At 52.8% G+C, this 18088-nt stretch overlaps 4 protein-coding genes across 9 annotated transcripts in view; all 4 read left to right on the forward strand.

The window, feature by feature from the left end:
* The first annotated feature begins 598 nt into the window (after window positions 1-598).
* Window positions 599-4515, forward strand: LOC136495208 (arginase 1, mitochondrial). The gene is made up of 6 exons (XM_066491190.1): window positions 599-965; window positions 2552-2711; window positions 2785-2918; window positions 3125-3334; window positions 3672-3782; window positions 4081-4515. Exons 1-6 carry the CDS (start codon window positions 819-821, stop codon window positions 4339-4341), a joined length of 1023 nt encoding a protein of 340 aa, XP_066347287.1. The 5' UTR covers window positions 599-818; the 3' UTR covers window positions 4342-4515.
* A 142-nt stretch (window positions 4516-4657) lies between these two features.
* Window positions 4658-5740, forward strand: LOC136495210 (glyoxylate/hydroxypyruvate reductase HPR3-like). Of its 6 annotated transcripts, none has more exons than XR_010768919.1 (3): window positions 4658-5193; window positions 5270-5436; window positions 5511-5740. XR_010768919.1 is itself a non-coding variant. In XM_066491195.1 (3 exons), exons 1-2 carry the CDS (start codon window positions 4891-4893, stop codon window positions 5384-5386), a joined length of 420 nt encoding a protein of 139 aa, XP_066347292.1. In that variant the 5' UTR covers window positions 4658-4890; the 3' UTR covers window positions 5387-5425; window positions 5511-5740. The 6 variants fall into 6 exon arrangements, 4 of the variants coding, with proteins under 4 accessions (XP_066347292.1, XP_066347293.1, XP_066347291.1 ...); XR_010768920.1 differs by having other exon boundaries at window positions 5516-5740; XM_066491195.1 differs by having other exon boundaries at window positions 5270-5425.
* Window positions 5741-6066: 326 nt separating this feature from the next.
* On the forward strand, window positions 6067-8083 carry LOC136495207 (glyoxylate/hydroxypyruvate reductase HPR3-like). Its single transcript, XM_066491189.1, has 2 exons — window positions 6067-7518; window positions 8038-8083. Exons 1-2 carry the CDS (start codon window positions 6347-6349, stop codon window positions 8066-8068), a joined length of 1203 nt encoding a protein of 400 aa, XP_066347286.1. The 5' UTR covers window positions 6067-6346; the 3' UTR covers window positions 8069-8083.
* Window positions 8084-8161: 78 nt separating this feature from the next.
* Window positions 8162-18088, forward strand: part of LOC136495209 (glyoxylate/hydroxypyruvate reductase HPR3-like) — a 34997-nt gene continuing 25070 nt past the window's right edge. The window contains exon 1 of the mRNA XM_066491191.1: window positions 8162-8529. The gene's annotated coding sequence lies outside the window, so the exon portion shown is untranslated. The remainder of the gene's footprint in view (window positions 8530-18088) is intronic.

Genomic DNA, 18088 nt, shown 5'->3' on the forward strand with positions numbered 1-18088 from the left:
TACCGTCACTAAACCAAACGTGCGTGTAGGACCGGTGGTTAGAACGTTTATTCCAGTCGGCTCAGCTTTTCATGCGATAGAAAAAATAACGCTGCCGCATCTATTACTAACACGTGAGTGTTAAAAGATTCAACGGCCGATTTGCTTGTCTAAGTGTGGAAATACGAGGTGATAAATCAATCTATACTACCTATTTCCACGTAAACAGTGTCGTCTGACGGTCGCGAGCTGCTAGGAAAAGGGTACTTGATCTGAAACGTATTGTGGTGGGATTTATATTCTATAAAATAAAACACAAAATTTCAAAATGTTTGTGGTTGAAAAGGTCTCCAGCTCTGAGAAGGGAGAGGAAAGCAATAAGATTCTAGTCCAACGGATAGTGTAGATTTACGCAAGTTTCGAAGAAGAAGAACAACAATAGGCCCGTTCGATCGGAGAAATCTGATGAATCTGAAATAATTTACGAGAGAAAAATATTATTTTGGATAAAAAAAAAACGTATCATACCGGGTTTAAGGTCACGCGTAATCGCCAAATTCATGAGCTGTCTACTCTCAACCGTACGATTGATCTCGCTCCATTCCAAACGCACGCAAACGCTGTCAGCCTGTCACGTGAGAGTGAAGAGCAGGCAACGCCGCCACGGTACGTCTCCTCTCGCCGCCTGCCTCTTGCGTCCTCCGCCTCTTTTCCTGCTCGCTGGCAGCCGCGGTGTCCGATCGATCGGGACTCGAGAGGGAGAGTGAGCCCGAGGGGAGAGACCCAACCAGCTGCAGGGATTGGTCGGGTTCCGCTCCGCCTTCGGAGAGGCCCAAGAGATGGGCGGCGCGGCGGCGGGTACCAAGTGGATCCACCACATCCAGCGCCTCAGCGCGGTGAAGGTGTCGGCGGAGGCGGTGGAACGGGGCCAGAGCCGCGTCATCGACGCCTCCCTCACCCTCATCCGCGAGCGCGCAAAGCTCAAGGTCAGTCCATCCCTCTGAAGATCCCCCCACCCCTTTTTTTTTCTTGCCTTTTTCCCTTATCCCTGTAATATATATACACTGTGCCCGCTCTTGTTCTTCTGAATATTCCATTCCGCCCGAACATGCGATTCGAGTCGATTAGGACTCTGTTCGGCCCCGCATTTCGATCCCTTCAGCTACGAATAATCAATCAGAATCCAGACGAGCCTCCTTTTTTTTTTCCTTTTTCTTTCACATGTGGGGTGATGCTGCAGGCTTGCATTATAATCAATCGGTTTGTCGCCGTAGCGTTAGCACGGGCAATATACTAGTAGTAACCAGTAATACGGTTAGAGTAAACAGATCCCTGTGCTTCAGAACGTAGTCGGCAACAGTTCTGCTGAGGCAATACTTCCTCCTTCCTATGCGTTTCACATATTTGTTTTCTGTTTAGAACAGGTACTGACCAGAAGGCAACCAAAATTCAGAACTGAAACGCCTCTACTCTAATTCTCTATGTTACTCCTCTTTACATGCAAGAAACAGTGCAAGAGGCGACATAAGTAGAGTTGAAACTTCCCAGTTGTTTACTTGTTGATGAGTATGCATTTAGCATGCGCCGTCCCATGTGATCGCTACAGTGCAGTTTGGCCTGACCGTCATTAGCAAATTGCTTAGTGTAGACACATTTGCTTACACTAGCGAACCTTGAAAAAGTAATTCAGAGAGTATTCACGGATACATGGACTTGAATGCTGTGTTTTCACTTTTTTTTTTCCAATCATTGGGGAAACAATATATTCAGTAGCTTGCTTTCAGTTACACAATTTGAGTCTTTTAAAACCTATAATATGATTCCTTATACTGACAACTTGAGTAAGATATGGTCAAAGCTGACATGCACACGCGCCCTATTATATACTTGCTTCAGAAAGAATCTAGTATTCAGATTGTTTAAAATGGCTTTCATCTCGAAAGTAGGCCGGTATATAAAATTTCCGCGTCTGACAGAAGAATGCAGAAAAATTCTTATTCAGAAAATAATATTTTTCTTTCTCTTTTTCATGCTTCACTCTGTTCTATGTTGTGATGAAGTTCCAGTTCTTGTTGATTGTTACATCTAATATTACCTCTAAATACTGTTAAATCATTTCACCATTAGGAAAAACAACCTGTGGCCTTTTCCGACACTCTTTTTCAGTTTATCTGATAATCAAGTTTTTTAAGATCTATAATATGGTTCTTAAATAGTAACATTAGTAAGATATGGTCGAAGCTGACATGCGCAGCCTCAAGGAATTATTTGTTTCAGAAGATGGAATCTAAGACTCATAGTTTTAAAGTGTTCCATTTGGAATGGCAAGCCTTACATGTAACATTGCCATATCTGAACGAAGGGTGCATAAAAAGGTTCCTATTTTGAAAACATCTTGTTCTTATTTTCTAAGTGCTTCACTCTGCTCCAGTTTGTGATTAAACACACTGTACACATTAGTGTGTACATAGAACAAGGAAAAATTCTGTACAACCTCTATGGACAAAACTTGGACTTTATCCAGAAATAGCTGCTTGTGCTTTTGTTGTAATGTATACTTGTTCTTGTGCAGGCAGAGTTGCTGCGTGCTCTGGGTGGCGTGAAAGCTTCAGCGTCGCTCTTAGGAGTCCCTCTTGGTCACAACTCGTCCTTTTTGCAAGGCCCTGCATTTGCTCCTCCACGCATAAGGGAGGCCATTTGGTGTGGAAGCACAAATTCTAGCACAGAGGAAGGTACATTTAATACTATTGAGCGCACACTAAATGTAAGAAACAATGCAACTTATATGATGTTCCTGTTAAACAGGCAAAGAATTGAATGATCCTCGGGTGCTAACTGATGTTGGAGATGTCCCCATTCAAGAGATCCGTGACTGTGGTGTCGAAGATGACAGATTGATGCATGTAATTAGTGAGTCTGTCAAAACAGTGATGGAGGAGGTAAGCATAGTATACCATGATGAGTGCCTCATAATATTTTTTTTGTTAACTATGCAGGATATATTTACTTATTTAGGTATCACTAATGGTACACTGTTTCAGTTTCATTTTAGAAACTGGAAAATGGTTTTGGTTCATGTAGTGTAATAGCTCTGGTTTTCTGTTCTGTTTCTCATATTTATTCAGAGTGGCACACTGTTGTGTAGGAGCCTCTTCGACCGTTGGTGTTAGGAGGCGATCACTCGATTTCTTATCCAGTGGTTAGAGCTGTGTCCGAAAAGCTTGGAGGACCTGTTGACATACTTCATCTTGATGCACATCCAGATATCTATGATTGTTTTGAAGGGAACACTTATTCACATGCCTCTTCATTTGCCAGAATAATGGAAGGTGGTTATGCCAGGAGACTGCTACAGGTAATTGTGTTATTTCATCTCAGGTTTTCAAGTAAAATATCAATACTATTAATTAATGAAATGAGTGTAATGTTGCTAGGTTAATACACTGAAAAAAATCTGTCATTAGGCTTTAGCTTCCAATATCCATCGATTCTGTGCTAGGACAAGGGCTAGGATGGTTTAAGTAACGCCTTACTGGATATCGCAATTTTTATCATGCTATAACTGCAATTAGTTTCATTCCTTGATTGAGTCAGCTCCAGGTTGATGCCCTTGACTTTGCTTTTGAGGCTGTCCTGTCACTAGTGTAAATACCAGTTTCTGTCACCCTTATCCTGATTCCAACATATTTCAGGTTGGATTGAGATCAATTACCAAAGAAGGGCGTGAGCAAGGGAAGAGATTTGGTGTGGAACAGTATGAGATGCGAACCTTCTCAAAGGACCGAGAGAAGCTTGAGAATCTGGTAACGTGCTTTAGTTCAATCATGTGAATGTATCTTTCTTGCTTTTATATCAACTCAAAATGGTGAAAACATAGATGATAAAGCCTATAAGATATATGATTCTGCCTATTGTGTCCTTTTTCAAGTAACTTTTAGTTTAAATTGTCAACTTCAGTTGATATTTTCAGTTAACAAGTCATCACCAATCTTAATTCGAGAGGAACTGTAATAACATAGGTGGTTAGTGAATTTCTGAAATGTGCAGATTGATAATCATTAGAAGTTTAAAACCCATGCTCAACTTATTATTTCCCTGCAGAAACTTGGGGAAGGTGTAAAGGGAGTGTATGTCTCAGTTGATGTGGACTGCCTTGACCCAGCATTTGCTCCCGGTGTCTCTCACATTGAACCAGGAGGTCTCTCGTTCCGTGATGTGCTCAACATCCTCCAGAATTTGCAGGGTGATGTTGTCGCTGCTGATGTGGTGGAGTTCAACCCACAGCGCGACACGGTGGATGGGATGACAGCCATGGTCGCCGCGAAACTGGTCCGGGAGCTCACTGCTAAGATCTCCAAGTGAGACGCGGTCAGGATCACACCATTCTTCTTGAAGCAAAGTGAAAGGGTGGATTTTGATGTCTCGCTGGTTTATTGGCCTTGGTTCCTGTGTATCGAGCACCAAACGCTTCGACATGTGACAAAGCTTGTGTTAATTAGGTTTCAATAACACCATAAAGTTGTTTTCTGCTACTCCTATTTAGGTCATGCTAGATGCTTACCATTTATTTAGGGTGCTGTGCATTCTGAAACCAAATCTGCCAGATTCTAGAGCAAATGCTCCGATTGTCAGTAATTTCTCGAACTTGGATCTGATCAGTGAGGTGGAATGATGACTAAATTATGGTTGATGCTTCCTATTCTTTTGTTAAGATTTATTTAGTTAAAAAATGAAAGAAGCAGCACTTTGTAAAATATATTGGACAAATTGAGCACACTGAAGCTCTAGTGCTAGCAGCAGCGAGACAGTCAGCTATGGCAGTTGGCGGGAGGAGCCGGCGGCGTGCGACGGGTCGTCCCGGTCCCGGCTGTGTTCTTCATCCGCCGCCCGTGCGCGCCCTTCGGCAACGCGATGCACCAGCGCTTCCGCGTGCTGGAGCTGGCCTCGCTGGCCTCGGGCGAGCAGGCAGCGGCTTTCCTCGCCGCCGTCCGCTGCCTCGTCAGCATGGCAGCGGGCGTTGACCACATCGACCTCGCCGAGTGCGCGCGCCGCGGCGTCGTCGTCGCCAACTCAGGGACGGTCTACTCCGCCGACGTCGCAGACCACGCCGTCGGCATGCTCGTCGTCGTGCTTCGGCGCGTCTCGGCGGCGGAGCGGTTCGTTCGGCGCCGGCTCTGGCCGCTGCACGACGGCGGCTACCCTCTCGGCTCCAAGGTCCTTCCAATCTGCTGTATTCCATTTCAGTATCAGATTTGTATCTGAATTAATCTGCTGTATTTGATGCTTTCAGCTAGGTGGCAAGCGTGTTGGCATCATCGGATTTGACTGTGTCATCTACTACCACTCGAGAAGACCCAAGGATTCAGTCTCTTACAGATACTTCCCCAATGTTCACCATCGCTTCTGAATCAGAGCTCTTGTCCACGCCCCATTCGGCGGAGTCGAGGTCCGACCTGTGTGAGCACCTGATTTCCAACCTCGAAGCTTTCTTTGCCGGTAAGCCACTGATCACGCTCGTGCTGCCTTGACAGAGTAGGTCGTGTTGCAGGCTAGTTCAGTCCAGCTATTGGGAGGTAACAATACTTTTACCACGACCTAGAGGAGTAGAGGTATTGAAATTGTTATTTGTATTGCATTGCTGCAAAGCGTAGGGTTGTAAAACACCACTGTAATCAGAACTTTAAGTTCTGTAAAACACCACTCTAATCATCACCAAATATGTGGTTCACAAATTGCCAACTCTTTACAGTGAACAGTTCAACATCCGTTAAACCTTGTCTCGATTTTGTTGTCCTCCCCTGATCTTGGCCCGTGCAAAATGTAGCATGCTTTGTTCCAAAGGATTTGTATGCAAGGCATTATAATCCTTATATATAATCTGGCCTCATGGGTATTAGATGGTCCAGAAAATTCATTCTCTACCTACCTTTGGATGCATATGTTCCACAACATTTGCACACTGTACTATCGGCACAGTGGGTAGATGTAGTTACATGCTTGTTGATCTGTGTTCTGTTAATAATCTGGTCATTGTTTATAATATGTTTCTTTGAAGAAATATAAATGTTTGCATTATCTTAAGATAACACTGATCAACCAAAAGGGGTTGTCCGCTCAACAGGAAAGAAATTTTGAAGTGAATATGAAACACACAAATCTTTGAAACATTCAACAGGAATCTTTCCAGAATCCAATGAAATAGGATTTTTTTTTTAATGAATCTCCATGCAATAGGCATAGAAATTTTTATGATCCACCGTGCATCGCAAAGTCTCAAGTCGGGAAGAACCAGGCAGTAAAAATAAAAAACCGAGACAAGCAATCAGATCGGTGCCGGCGAGCGTGGTCCACGTGACACAGGGATTAAATGAGACGGATGAAGAAAATTAATACTCCTCATCATGAGACACCACGACACGACAGCAGGGACTCTCCTACTCATCGCCAGTCACCAGTCACCAGGGCAGCAAACCAAAGAGAGGTTGCTCACTCCGGACAGCGCGAACTGTCGGCTAAGGCCAGCCGGGAGGCTAGCTTCCGCATCTCCGTCATGGCATCCTCCGCCGACGAGCCGCTCCCGGCGCTCCTCCTGTTCCGCGTCAGGGAAATCGACTTCCACGCGGCACTGCGCGAGCGGTACCGCGTCCTGGACTTCTACACGTCGGGCGAGGCGCTCCCGGCCTTCCTGGCCGCCGCGGCCGCGGCCGCCGACCCGCCCCGCGCGGCGCTCATAGTCGGAGGCGGCACCCCCGCCCGCGTGGACGCCGCGTTCCTCGACGCCGTCCCGTCGCTCCGCTTCGTCTTCAACACGGGGGCCGGGATGGACCACATCGACCTCGCCGAGTGCGCGCGCCGCGGCGTCGCCGTTGCCAACTCCGGCACGGTCTACTCCACCGACGTCGCCGACCACGCCGTCGGCGTGCTCCTCGACGTGCTGCGCCGCGTCTCCGCCGCCCAGCGGTTCCTCCGCCGTGGGCTCTGGCCGCTCCAGGGGGACTATCATCCCCTCGGCACCAAGGTGGGCGGCAAGCGCGTCGGCATCATCGGCCTGGGCAACATCGGTATGCTGATCGCCAAGAGGCTCCAAGCCTTCGGCTGCGCCATCTCCTACAACTCGAGAAAACCCAAGGAATCCGTCTCCTACAAGTACTTCGCCACCGTCCACGACCTCGCGTCCGAATCCGACGTGCTCGTCGTGGCGTGCGCGCTGAGCAAGGAGACGCGCCACGTCGTGAACAGGGACGTCCTCGACGCGCTCGGGAAGGACGGGGTCGTCATAAACATCGGCCGTGGGCCCATCATCCACGAGGCGGAGCTGGTCGCGGCGCTCAGGGAGGGGAGGATCGCCGGAGCCGGCCTCGACGTGTTCGAGAAGGAGCCCAAGGTGCCTGCGGAGCTCTTCTCCATGGACAATGTCGTGCTGACGCCCCACGTCGCGGTCTTCACGACGGAGTCCAGGTCGGACCTCCGTGACGTCGCCATCGGGAACCTTGAAGCCTTCTTCGCCGGTAAGCCGCTGCTTACACCGGTGCTTCCCAGGTAAGATGCATGGGTCTTAGTACTATTGCAGGTCGTCGATCCATGTTGGGATACGATTTGACTGTATTTTCTGCTCCATTTTTATGCATGCCTAGAGATGCAAATTAAAGTGTGCGCTGTGCGGTCAGGGGTTTGAGAATGTATCTCCTCTGTTTTTATTTTTTCTATCATTTCTGTTTTTATTTTCTGTGTGTAATAAATAAAGGTCGTTTGAAGAAAGTGCGATTAGTGTTTGAATTATTTTTATCGATTTTTGTGTTTTAATTCTAGAATATTAGGTTATGTTTGTTCGAATAAAAACAGAGTATTGCATTTTTATTGAGCAAAAAGTACCTATATGGAAGATAAATTTTAGGTGTCAGTAGAGACATAATCAAAATCTGAGTATCCTCTCTCCTGAAGACCTATTTACAAAAGGAGTTGTTTTTTTGGGTCTTATTGTTGGAGAAGACCAAAAATATATATTAAACATTTTGCTTTTAGGGCTACTAAAAAAACGAATGAATTTTGTACTTTTAGGTCGTGGTTGGTAGAGCAGAGCGTCGCCTGACGCTGAGGACAGGCGCCGATCCAATGGGCTGTCATGGTATTGCATGGCATACACTACTAAGCCCAGCCCAACAATAGAACTACCCCTCTGTTAAAAAAAAAAAACCAACAATAGAGCTACCCTCTGGCCTCTGTTAAAAAAATATCCTACCGAGCATCGGAGCCTCGGCGATTCCTCTCGGCGTCGGCCGTCGGCGCCTCCGCGGTCCACGCGAGTCGCGACTTGGAGACCGAGCGCAGCCCCAACCGGTCGGTCTGCTGGTACCGGCTGCCGGCCACCCCTGCCACGGCGCCGCGGCCGCCCCGCGCTTGGCCGGATGGGCCACCGCGCCAGCCGCGCTGTCCCCTGTGGCCTGTGCTGTGCGCTGTGCCAGAGTTTCCTCCGTCGCCGGTCCGGCCGTCCGGCGACCAGCGTTCGCTCCCTGCTGAAGTGAAGACTGACGAGGGACGGGTACAGCACAGGTACTGACACTGATCAGCTTGTTACCTTCCATTCTGTTCACTACAATAACGCCCCCCCCCCCCCCCCCCCCCCCCCCCCCCCCCCCCTCATCTATATGTAGTTTGTTGTCGTTCAATTCCTCCTCAAATTAGTTCAATTGATGTAGCTGTATAATTATATTATTTTAGGCGGTGGGAATTAGAGATGAATTAGTCGATTACCTAATACTTATACATTATTGTAGAGAGGAGAATTGGGAGCCAACACCGATTCGTATTGATCTCAATGAATATATATGAGTCACAACAGGGTTGCACAATGGGCAACCGATCTCATCTAGCGCACAGCATGCGCGTCCGTGGGAGCAGGCAGTGACCGCGCCCACGGTCCTGCCAGTTGCCGTGCCCGTGGCCTAGGTGTACACGTATACACAGAATGTCTGTCAACACCCCCCGTAATCTGGCGTGTGATCGGAACAACGCAAAGACTGGACCGAAAAGCTTTGAACGTCATCGTAGGAAGTCCCTTGATCATGATGTCCGCATATTGTTCCCCGGTCGGAACATGGAGCACACGGAGATCGCCGAGCTGAACGCGTCCCCGGACGAAGTGGATGTCGAGCTCTATGTGTTTTGTGCGCTTGTGGTGTACTGGATTAGCAGACATGTACACCGCAGACACGTTGTCGCAGTATGCCACCGTGGCCTTGGAGAGTGGACACCGGAGTTCGCCGAGAAGTTGCCGCATCCAGATGCATTCCGCAGTCGCATTCGCCACGGCACGGTACTCAGCTTCGGCGCTCAATCGTGACACTGTGGGCTGCCGCTTGGAGGACCACAATACCAACGAGTCGCCAAGGAACACGCAAAAGCCAGAAGTAGAGCGCCTTGTGTTAGGGCAGCCCGCCCAATCGGCGTCAGAGTAGGCCGTGACGGAGAGATCTGCGGACGCGCGAAGATGTATGCCGAGCGACTTCGTGCCACACAGGTACCGAAGAATCCTCTTGAGCATGGCCAGGTGCGGCGCCCGCGGATCGTGCATGTGGAGGCATGCTTGCTGCACCGCGAACGCGAGGTCCAGCCTGGTCACCGTCAGGTACATCAGCGCACCCGCCAAGCTGCGATAGGACGAGCTGTCCTCGATCGCGGCACCTTCAGTGGACACTTTCCCCTTGGAGTCGATCGGCGTGGACACCGGCTTGCACTGCATCATACCAGCGCGTTCCAGTATGTTGAAAGGTCCTAATGGCTAGAGGGGAGTGAATAGCCTAATAAAAATTTCTACAACAACACTTAACAAAATGGTTAGACAATTATGAGGCGAAGCAAGTGTTGCGCTAGCCTACTCAAAAAGTAAGCCACCTACCACAATTCTAGTTTAGATAGTATCTATTCACACAATAGCTATGATACTACTCTATGTTAGTGTGCTCTCAAAGGCTAACTAAAGAGCCACACTAAACAAGCAAGCAAGCTCTCACAACTAGCTACACTAAAGAGCTTGTCAACAAGTTTGCGATAATGTAAAGAGAGTGATCAAGAAAATTATACCGCCGTGAAGATGAATGAACCAATCAATCACAAGGATGAATAACTATGAAGACCAATCACCTCGGAATCAAAGATGAACACAATGATTTTTACCGAGGTTCGCTTGCTTGCCGGCAAGCTAGTCCTCGTTGTGGCGATTCACTCATTTGGAGGTTCACGCGCTAATTGGCTTCACACGCCAAACCCTCAATAGGGTACCGCAAAACCAACATAAGATGAGGATCACACAAGCCACGAGTAATCCACTAAAGTACCTTTTGGCGCTCCGCCGGAAAAAAGGTCAAGAACCCCTCACAATCACCACGATCGGAGCCGAAGACAATCACCACCTCCGCTCAACGATCATCGCTGCTCCAAGCCGTCTAGGTGGCGGCAACCACCAAAAGTAACAAGCGAAATCCACAGCGAAACACGAACACCAAGTGCCTCTAGATGCAATCACTCAAGCAATGCACTTGGATCACTTCCAATCTCACTATGATGATGAATCAATGATGCAGATGAGTGGGAGAACTTTGGCTAGGCTCACAAGGTTGCTATGTCAATGAAAATGGCCAAAGATGTGAGCCATAGCCGGTCATAGGACTTAAATAGAAGCCCCCATCAAATAGAGCCATTATACCCTTTCACTGGGCATAACATGGGCCGACCGGACGCTTCGGTCCAACTGACCGGACCCTGGACTCAGCGTCTGGTCCACTGATTTATGCCACGTGTCACTCTGAGTCAAAACTGAACCGTCAGATTACAACGGCTAAGTGCTGACCGGACGCTCCGGCTAAACTGACCGGACGCTGGAGCCTCAATGTCCGGTCGAGTACAGTAAGGGTCCAAATCCATTTTTCCTCGACCGGACGCGTCCGATCCACCTCGACCGGACACAGCCCAGTGTCCGATGGTAAACCCTAGCTTCTGTACCGTCAAGTCAGCGCGACCGGACGCAGGCAGTCAGCGTCCGGTGCATTCAAATCCAGTGTCCGGTCACTTGATTGACGCTAGCATCTCCTCTGTCTTCTTTACTCTTGCTCAAATGTGCTAACCACCATGTGTATCACCTTATGCACATGAGTTAGCATATTTTCACAAACACATTCAAGGGTGTTAGTTCTCCACTAGATCCTAAATGCATATGCAATGAGTTAGAGCATCTAGTGGCACTTTGATAACCGTATTTCGATACGAGTTTCACTCCTCTTAATAGTACGGCTATCTATCTTAAATGTGATCACACTTTCTAAGTGTCTTAATCACCAAAACAAAATAGCTCCTACAAGTTATACCTTTGCCTTGAGCTTTTGTTTTTCTCTTTCTTCTTTTCGAGTTTAAGCCCTTGATCATCGTGATGCCATCACCATTGTCATGCTATGATCTTCATTAGCTTCTCCACTTGAAGTGTGTTACCTATCTCATGATCACTTGATAAACTAGGTTAGCACTTAGGGTTTCATCAATTCACCAAAACCAAACTAGAGCTTTCAATCTCCTCCTTTTTGGTAATTGATGATAACCCTTATATAAAGATATAAAATAAAATTCAATTAAATCAATGTTGCTTGCCCAAGCATATTTACCATTTGTAGAAGGATATGGACAAGTTTCATGAACTCTAAATGGTAGCAATTGTGTCGGGTACCGTGAGAAGGGGTACCCTAAGCAAGACCCAAAAAACGACTGCTTAGACTTCGTAGAGATCGAAACCAGCTAAACACTGCTGGCCTCGGCCGATTCTCCGACTCGCCCGAGGCTCCCTCACTACCGACCTCGAGCGATTCCCCGCCAAAGGCCTCGGCCGGGCCACCGACCCTCCGTCTCGCGCAAGGAGGGCTCGGCAGCACTCCGCTGCCTCTTCCTCCTCCCGTCCCTCTGACAAAACGTCGTGTCGCATCAACTCAGCCAACTGCTGCCCCTGACGACAACCGCATGCTCGGCACAGTACAGCAGAATGGCCGATGGGACAGGAGGCAGGACTGGGCAGGGGTTACCCGTCACTGTGCTAACCACCATGCACATGGTTGACACCCATGCATCACTGTGCTGCCAACTCCTGCTCCGAGGACAACGCAGCGTGGGGAGCCACGTCTGGGCTACTGTGGCCTCGGAATCAGTACCCAGGACCAATAATTCCCTCTAAGGCCTCGGTAGTTTGCCTCAGGGGCTCGACAGCCTGGGGACCCATGTCCACCAAAGCCCCCCGCGATGGCTTGGCCTCGGCACCTACAGAGCCACAGCCCCCTACGACGTTATCACGCGATGACCTGCACGTCCCCCGGACTGGGCAGGGGTTACCCGTCACTGTGCTAACCACCATGCACATGGTTGACACCCATGCCTCACTGTGCTGCCAACTCCTGCTCCGAGGACAACGCAGCGTGGGGAGCCACGTCTGGGCTACTGTGGCCTCGGAATCAGTACCCAGGACCAATAATTCCCTCCAAGGCCTCGGTAGTTTGCCTCAGGGGCTCGACAGCCTGGGGACCCATGTCCACCAAAGCCCCCCGCGATGGCTTGGCCTCGGCACCTACAGAGCCACAGCCCCCTACGACGTCATCACGCGATGACCTGCACGTCCCCCGGACTGGGCAGGGGTTACCCGTCACTGTGCTAACCACCATGCACATGGTTGACACCCATGCCTCACTGTGCTGCCAACTCCTGCTCCGAGGACAACGCAGCGTGGGGAGCCGCGCCTGGGCTACTGTGGCCTCGGAATCAGTACCCAGGGCCAACAACTCCCCCGAGGCCTCGGCAGTTTGCTTCACGGGCTCGGCAGCCTGAGGGTCCATGACCGCCGAGCCCCCCACGATGGCTCGGCCTCGGCATCTGCAGAGCCGCTGCCCACTACGACGTCATTACACGGTGACTAGCACGTCGCCCGCCATGTCCTGCATCAAGCTGTACGGGAACCCCACGACGCACAAGATCAAGTATGACCGGCGTGTCACTTCTGCACGACAAGGACGGAGCCACTCCATCGACCATACCACAACAACAGTGGCCGGCTACAGGGCTCGGACATGACACCCCATTTGCAGAAGCGCTATGTAGCAACCTATGTACGTTCCCGGTCCTCCCTTAGAGTATAAAAGGGAGGGACCGGGGCCATTTCTAGGGGACGAGAAAGACGAACACACCGATAGAACTTCGCACTCCTACGCTGCTTGGGAACAACGCCTCAAGCAGCCCGCACCACCCACGCCGAGACCTGGGGCTAGCTCCCTCTCTCACCTAGCTTGTAACCCCCTACTACGAGCACTCTGGTGCGAGGAATACAAGATCGATCTCTCGGACTGGACGTAGGGCCTCGATTGCCTGAACCAGTATAAACCTTGTGTCTCTTTGCATCACCATCCGGGATTAGGGGCACGCAGCACAAATTCACTCGTTGGTTGAGGGACCCCTGGTTCCAAAGCACCGACAGTTGGCGCGCCAGGTAGGGGGCGCTGCGTGTCAGCTTCGTCATCCTAGCAAGTTCTGGATGGCAGACCCCGTACGACCATTGCGTCTCGGCACCATAGTTTGGTTCGGGAGCCTAGAGTTCATGTCTCTAGGGCATGAGTACGACATGGTGCTCCTCACTCCTCGAGCCCCACCGTCCGACGATGAAGTCGCGCCCCGGCAGCCCAGGCGCAGGCGGCGCCAGGGCGGCCGCTCTCGCCACGCTCGCCAGGCGCGACACGGGCAAGGCCACCCCGAAGCTACGCGAGCCCAGGGCGGCACGCCCCTCCCCGCCGATGCCCTACGACCAGCTGTTGGTACGGGGTCCCTGGCTGGGGACCTGTCTGGCCTGAGCATGGACGAAGGAAAATCGCCGGGGGCTCGCGGCGACGCCCAGTCGTCTAGCTCCGCTCCACCACTCCCTGAAGAGCAGACCCGGGCGGGGCAGAATATGGAGACGGCACCGTCCCCATACCCCTTTGGGTTGAGAAATGCCGCCGCCTCCTACGCCTACGCATACGCTGCCACTCACGAGCACCCTTCGGAACGCCGCCAGCGCTTCGCTCTCGACCTGAGCACCCGCTCCGACCCCTCGGACGAGGACGAGGCATGGCCCAGGGTGGATTTCTCCGAACTCCACAACCCTGGGGCTTTGCGCCAATTGTTGGCCGCAAGCGACTACTGCCTCGGCTACTCCCACTCTGACGACGAAGGGACTTACGATTCATCTCGTGAGTGCTTCCACGTCGGGCTCGGGAAGCCAAGGGCAGGTGAAGAGGACGAAAGGACAGGCAACCATTCCCCGCCCCGGGCAGGGGCGGGCGACGCCACACCTCCGCGTCTCGAGGCCCCGGCGGCACGGAACGAGAATCCCGTTCGTGGGGGGCATCGACGCCCAGACCTGGAGCAGCTCCGCGAGCTTCGAAACAAGGTCGAACAAGACCGACTCCTTCTGCAACAGCTTCGGGACACTCTCGAGCAGGAGCAGCAAGGGCGCGGTGAGGGCGGAGGGGCCCGAGGGAGGGCCCGCGACGTCCATCACCGCATCAACGACAACGAGGGGGGAGAGCCACCCCCAATCTTTAATCGCGCTAGCCAGAATGTCGCAGCAGCTGCGATGCTGGTCCGAGCGATGCCCGAGCCCTCCACCACCGAGGGGTGACGGGTCCGCGGAGAGCTCCGCGATCTTCTCGAGACCGCAGCGGTGCAGCAGGCCGAAAGTTCCTCCTCCCGCCGGTGCGGAGGCACCTCGGAGCAACCCACAGCGCAGCCTCGCCGGGGCCAGGTTGCCTTGGTCCGTCCCGAGGACGCTCGCGCGCCAACGGTCAACAGGGCCCCCTCGGTGCGCGACCGACTTAGGGACCAACGCGAGGCACAGGGCGACCACGAGGTAGTTGGCAGGCGACGGCGCCACGACGACGGAGCCGCCCGGGGCTACCACCCACACCGAGGCGGTCGCTACGACAGCGGTGAGGACCGCAGTCCTTCCCCTGAGCCGCCAGGACCTCGGGTCTTCAGCAGGGCCATCCGTGTTGCTCCTTTCCCCGCCCGGTTCCAACAGCCGGCCAACCTCGCGAAATACAGCGGCGAGACCAACCCGGAACTCTAGCTCGCCGATTACCGCCTGGCCTGCCAGCTAGGCGGCGCGGACGATGATCTGCTCATCATCCGCAATCTCCCTCTGCTCTTGTCGGACTCGGCACGAGCCTGGCTCGAGCATCTCCCTCCCTCGCAAATCCACGACTGGCGCGACTTGGTTAGGATCTTCGTCGGGAACTTCCAGGGCACGTACGTACGCCCTGGGAATTCCTGGGATCTGAAAAGCTGCCGCCAGAAGCCAGACGAGTCTCTCCGAGACTTCATCCGGCGCTTCTCCAAACAGTGCACCGAGCTACCCAGCGTCGGCGACTCGGAGATCGTCCAGGCTTTCCTCTCCGGCACCACTTGTCGGGACTTGGTCCGAGAGTTAGGACGCAACGTCCCGCGCTCTGCTGCCGCGCTCCTCGACATCGCCACCAGCTTCGCCTCAGGGGAAGAGGCCGTCGGAGCCATCTTCCCCAACACCGATCCCAAGGGGAAGCGGAGGGAAGAGGCCCCCGAGGCCTCAGCCCCCCACCTCCCTAAGAAAAAGAAGAAGGGTCGCCCAGGGAAGCAGGAAGTCCTCGAGGCCGTCCAGGTCGCCACAACGGATCGCAGGAATCCCCGCGGCCCCCGCGGCCCCGGGCTATTTGACGACATGCTGAAAAAGCCCTGCCCTTACCATCAAGGTCCGGTGAAGCACGCCCTCGAGGAGTGCACCATGCTCCGGCGCTACTACGCCAGGCTCGGGCTCCCCGACGACGACGCCAAGCAGAAGGGCCCCAGCGGTCGGAACGAGGACAAGGACGACGGGTTCCCCGTGGTACGCAACGCTTTCATGATCTTTGGCGGACCCTCGGCATGCCTCACGGCACGCCAGCGAAAGAGGGAACGCCGGGAGGTTTTCTCGGTCAAGGTGGCCACCCCCCGGTACCTCGACTGGTCTCGGGAGGCAATCACCTTTGACCGGGATGACCACCCCGATTATGTTCCAAACCCCGGGCGGTACCCGCTTGTCGTTGACCCGATCGTCGGCAACACCCGACTTACCAAAGTGCTCATGGACGGAGGCAGCGGCCTCAACATCCTCTACGTCAACACTCTGGAGCTCCTGGAGCTCGACCAATCACGGCTCCAAGGCGGTTCCGCGCCCTTCCACGGCATCGTGCCAGGAAAGCGCACGCGACCCCTCGGGCGCATCGACTTACCCGTCTGCTTCGGCACTCCCTCCAACTACCGCAAGGAGGTCCTCACCTTCGAGGTGGTTGAATTCAAGGGGGCTTACCACGCCATCTTGGGGCGCCCGTGCTATGCCAGGTTCATGGCGATCCCCAACTACACCTACCTCAAGCTCAAGATGCCAGGCCCCAACGGCATCATCACCGTCGAGTCCACGTACGAGCATGCATATGACTGCGACGTCGAGTGCATCGAGTACGCCGAGGCCATCGTGGAGGCTGAGACCCTCATCGCCGATCTCGTCCAGCTTGGTGGCGAGGTTCCCGACGCCAAGCGGCGCGCCGGGACCTTCGAGCCCGCAGAGGCTGTCAAGCCCGTCCCCGTCGATCCCACCGTCCCCGACGGCCGAGAACTGAAGATCGGCGCCACCCTCGACAGCAAATAGGAGGCCGTGCTCGTCGACTTTCTCCGTGCGAACGTCGATATGTTCGCATGGAGTCCCTCGGACATGCCGGGCATACCAAGGGAGGTCGCCGAGCACGCCTTAGATATCCGGGCAGGCTCCAGGCCGGCAAGGCAGCGCCTGCGCCGATTTGACGAGGAGAAGCGCAGGGCCATCGGCGAAGAATTGCAGAAGCTCATGGCAGCCGGATTCATCAAGGAAGTATTCCATCCAGAGTGGTTGGCTAACCCTGTGTTAGTCAGAAAGAAAAGTGGCAAGTGGAGGATGTGCGTGGACTACACTGGTCTAAATAAAGCGTGCCCGAAAGTCCCATTCCCACTACCACGAATTGACCAAATCGTCGACTCCACTGCAGGATGTGAAATCCTCTCCTTCCTTGATGCTTATTCCGGTTACCACCAAATCAAGATGAAAGAGTCCGACCAGCTCGCGACTTCTTTCATCACTCCATTCGGCATGTACTGCTACATAACCATGCCGTTCGGCCTCAGAAACGCAGGGGCTACTTACCAACGATGCATGATCCAAGTCTTTGGTGAACACATCGGGCGAACCGTCGAGGCCTACGTAGATGACATCGTAGTCAAGTCCAGGAAGGCCGGGGATCTCGTCGGCGATTTGGAGATTGCCTTCACATGTCTCAGAGAGAAGGGCATCAAGCTCAACCCCGAGAAGTGTGTCTTCGGGGTTCCCCGAGGCATGCTCTTGGGATTCATAGTCTCGGAACGAGGGATCGAGGCCAACCCGGAGAAGGTCTCGGCCGTGACCAACATGGGCCCGATCCGGGACCTCAAAGGGGTGCAGAGGGTCATGGGATGCCTTGTGGCCCTAAGCCGCTTCATCTCGCGCCTCGGCGAAAAAGGCCTGCCCCTGTACCGCCTCTTGAGAAAGTCCGAGCGCTTTTCTTGGACCACCGAAGCCGAGGAAGCCCTCGCCAGGCTCAAAGCACTGCTCACCACCCCCCCGTCCTAGTTCCACCCACCGAGGGCGAGCGCCTCTTACTCTACGTCACTGCGACGACCCAAGTGGTCAGCGCGGCCATAGTAGTCGAGAGGCAGGAGAAGGGACACGCTCTACCCGTCCAACGACCTGTTTACTTCATCAGCGAAGTGCTCTCCGAGACTAAGACATGTTACCCCCACATCCAGAAGCTGGTTTACACCGTAGTCTTGGCTAGACGCAAGCTGCGTCACTACTTCGAATCCCACCTGGTGACTGTGGTGTCGTCTTTTCCTCTGGGAGAGATAATCCAAAACTGGGAGGCCTCGGGTAGAATAGCCAAGTGGGCTGTCGAACTCATGGGGGAAACCTTGTCTTTCGCGCCTCGGAAGGCAATCAAATCACAGGTCATGTCTGACTTTGTAGCCGAATGGA

This window comes from Miscanthus floridulus, chromosome 12, assembly GCF_019320115.1.
Source record: "Miscanthus floridulus cultivar M001 chromosome 12, ASM1932011v1, whole genome shotgun sequence".
Classification (NCBI taxonomy): Eukaryota; Viridiplantae; Streptophyta; class Magnoliopsida; order Poales; family Poaceae; genus Miscanthus; species Miscanthus floridulus.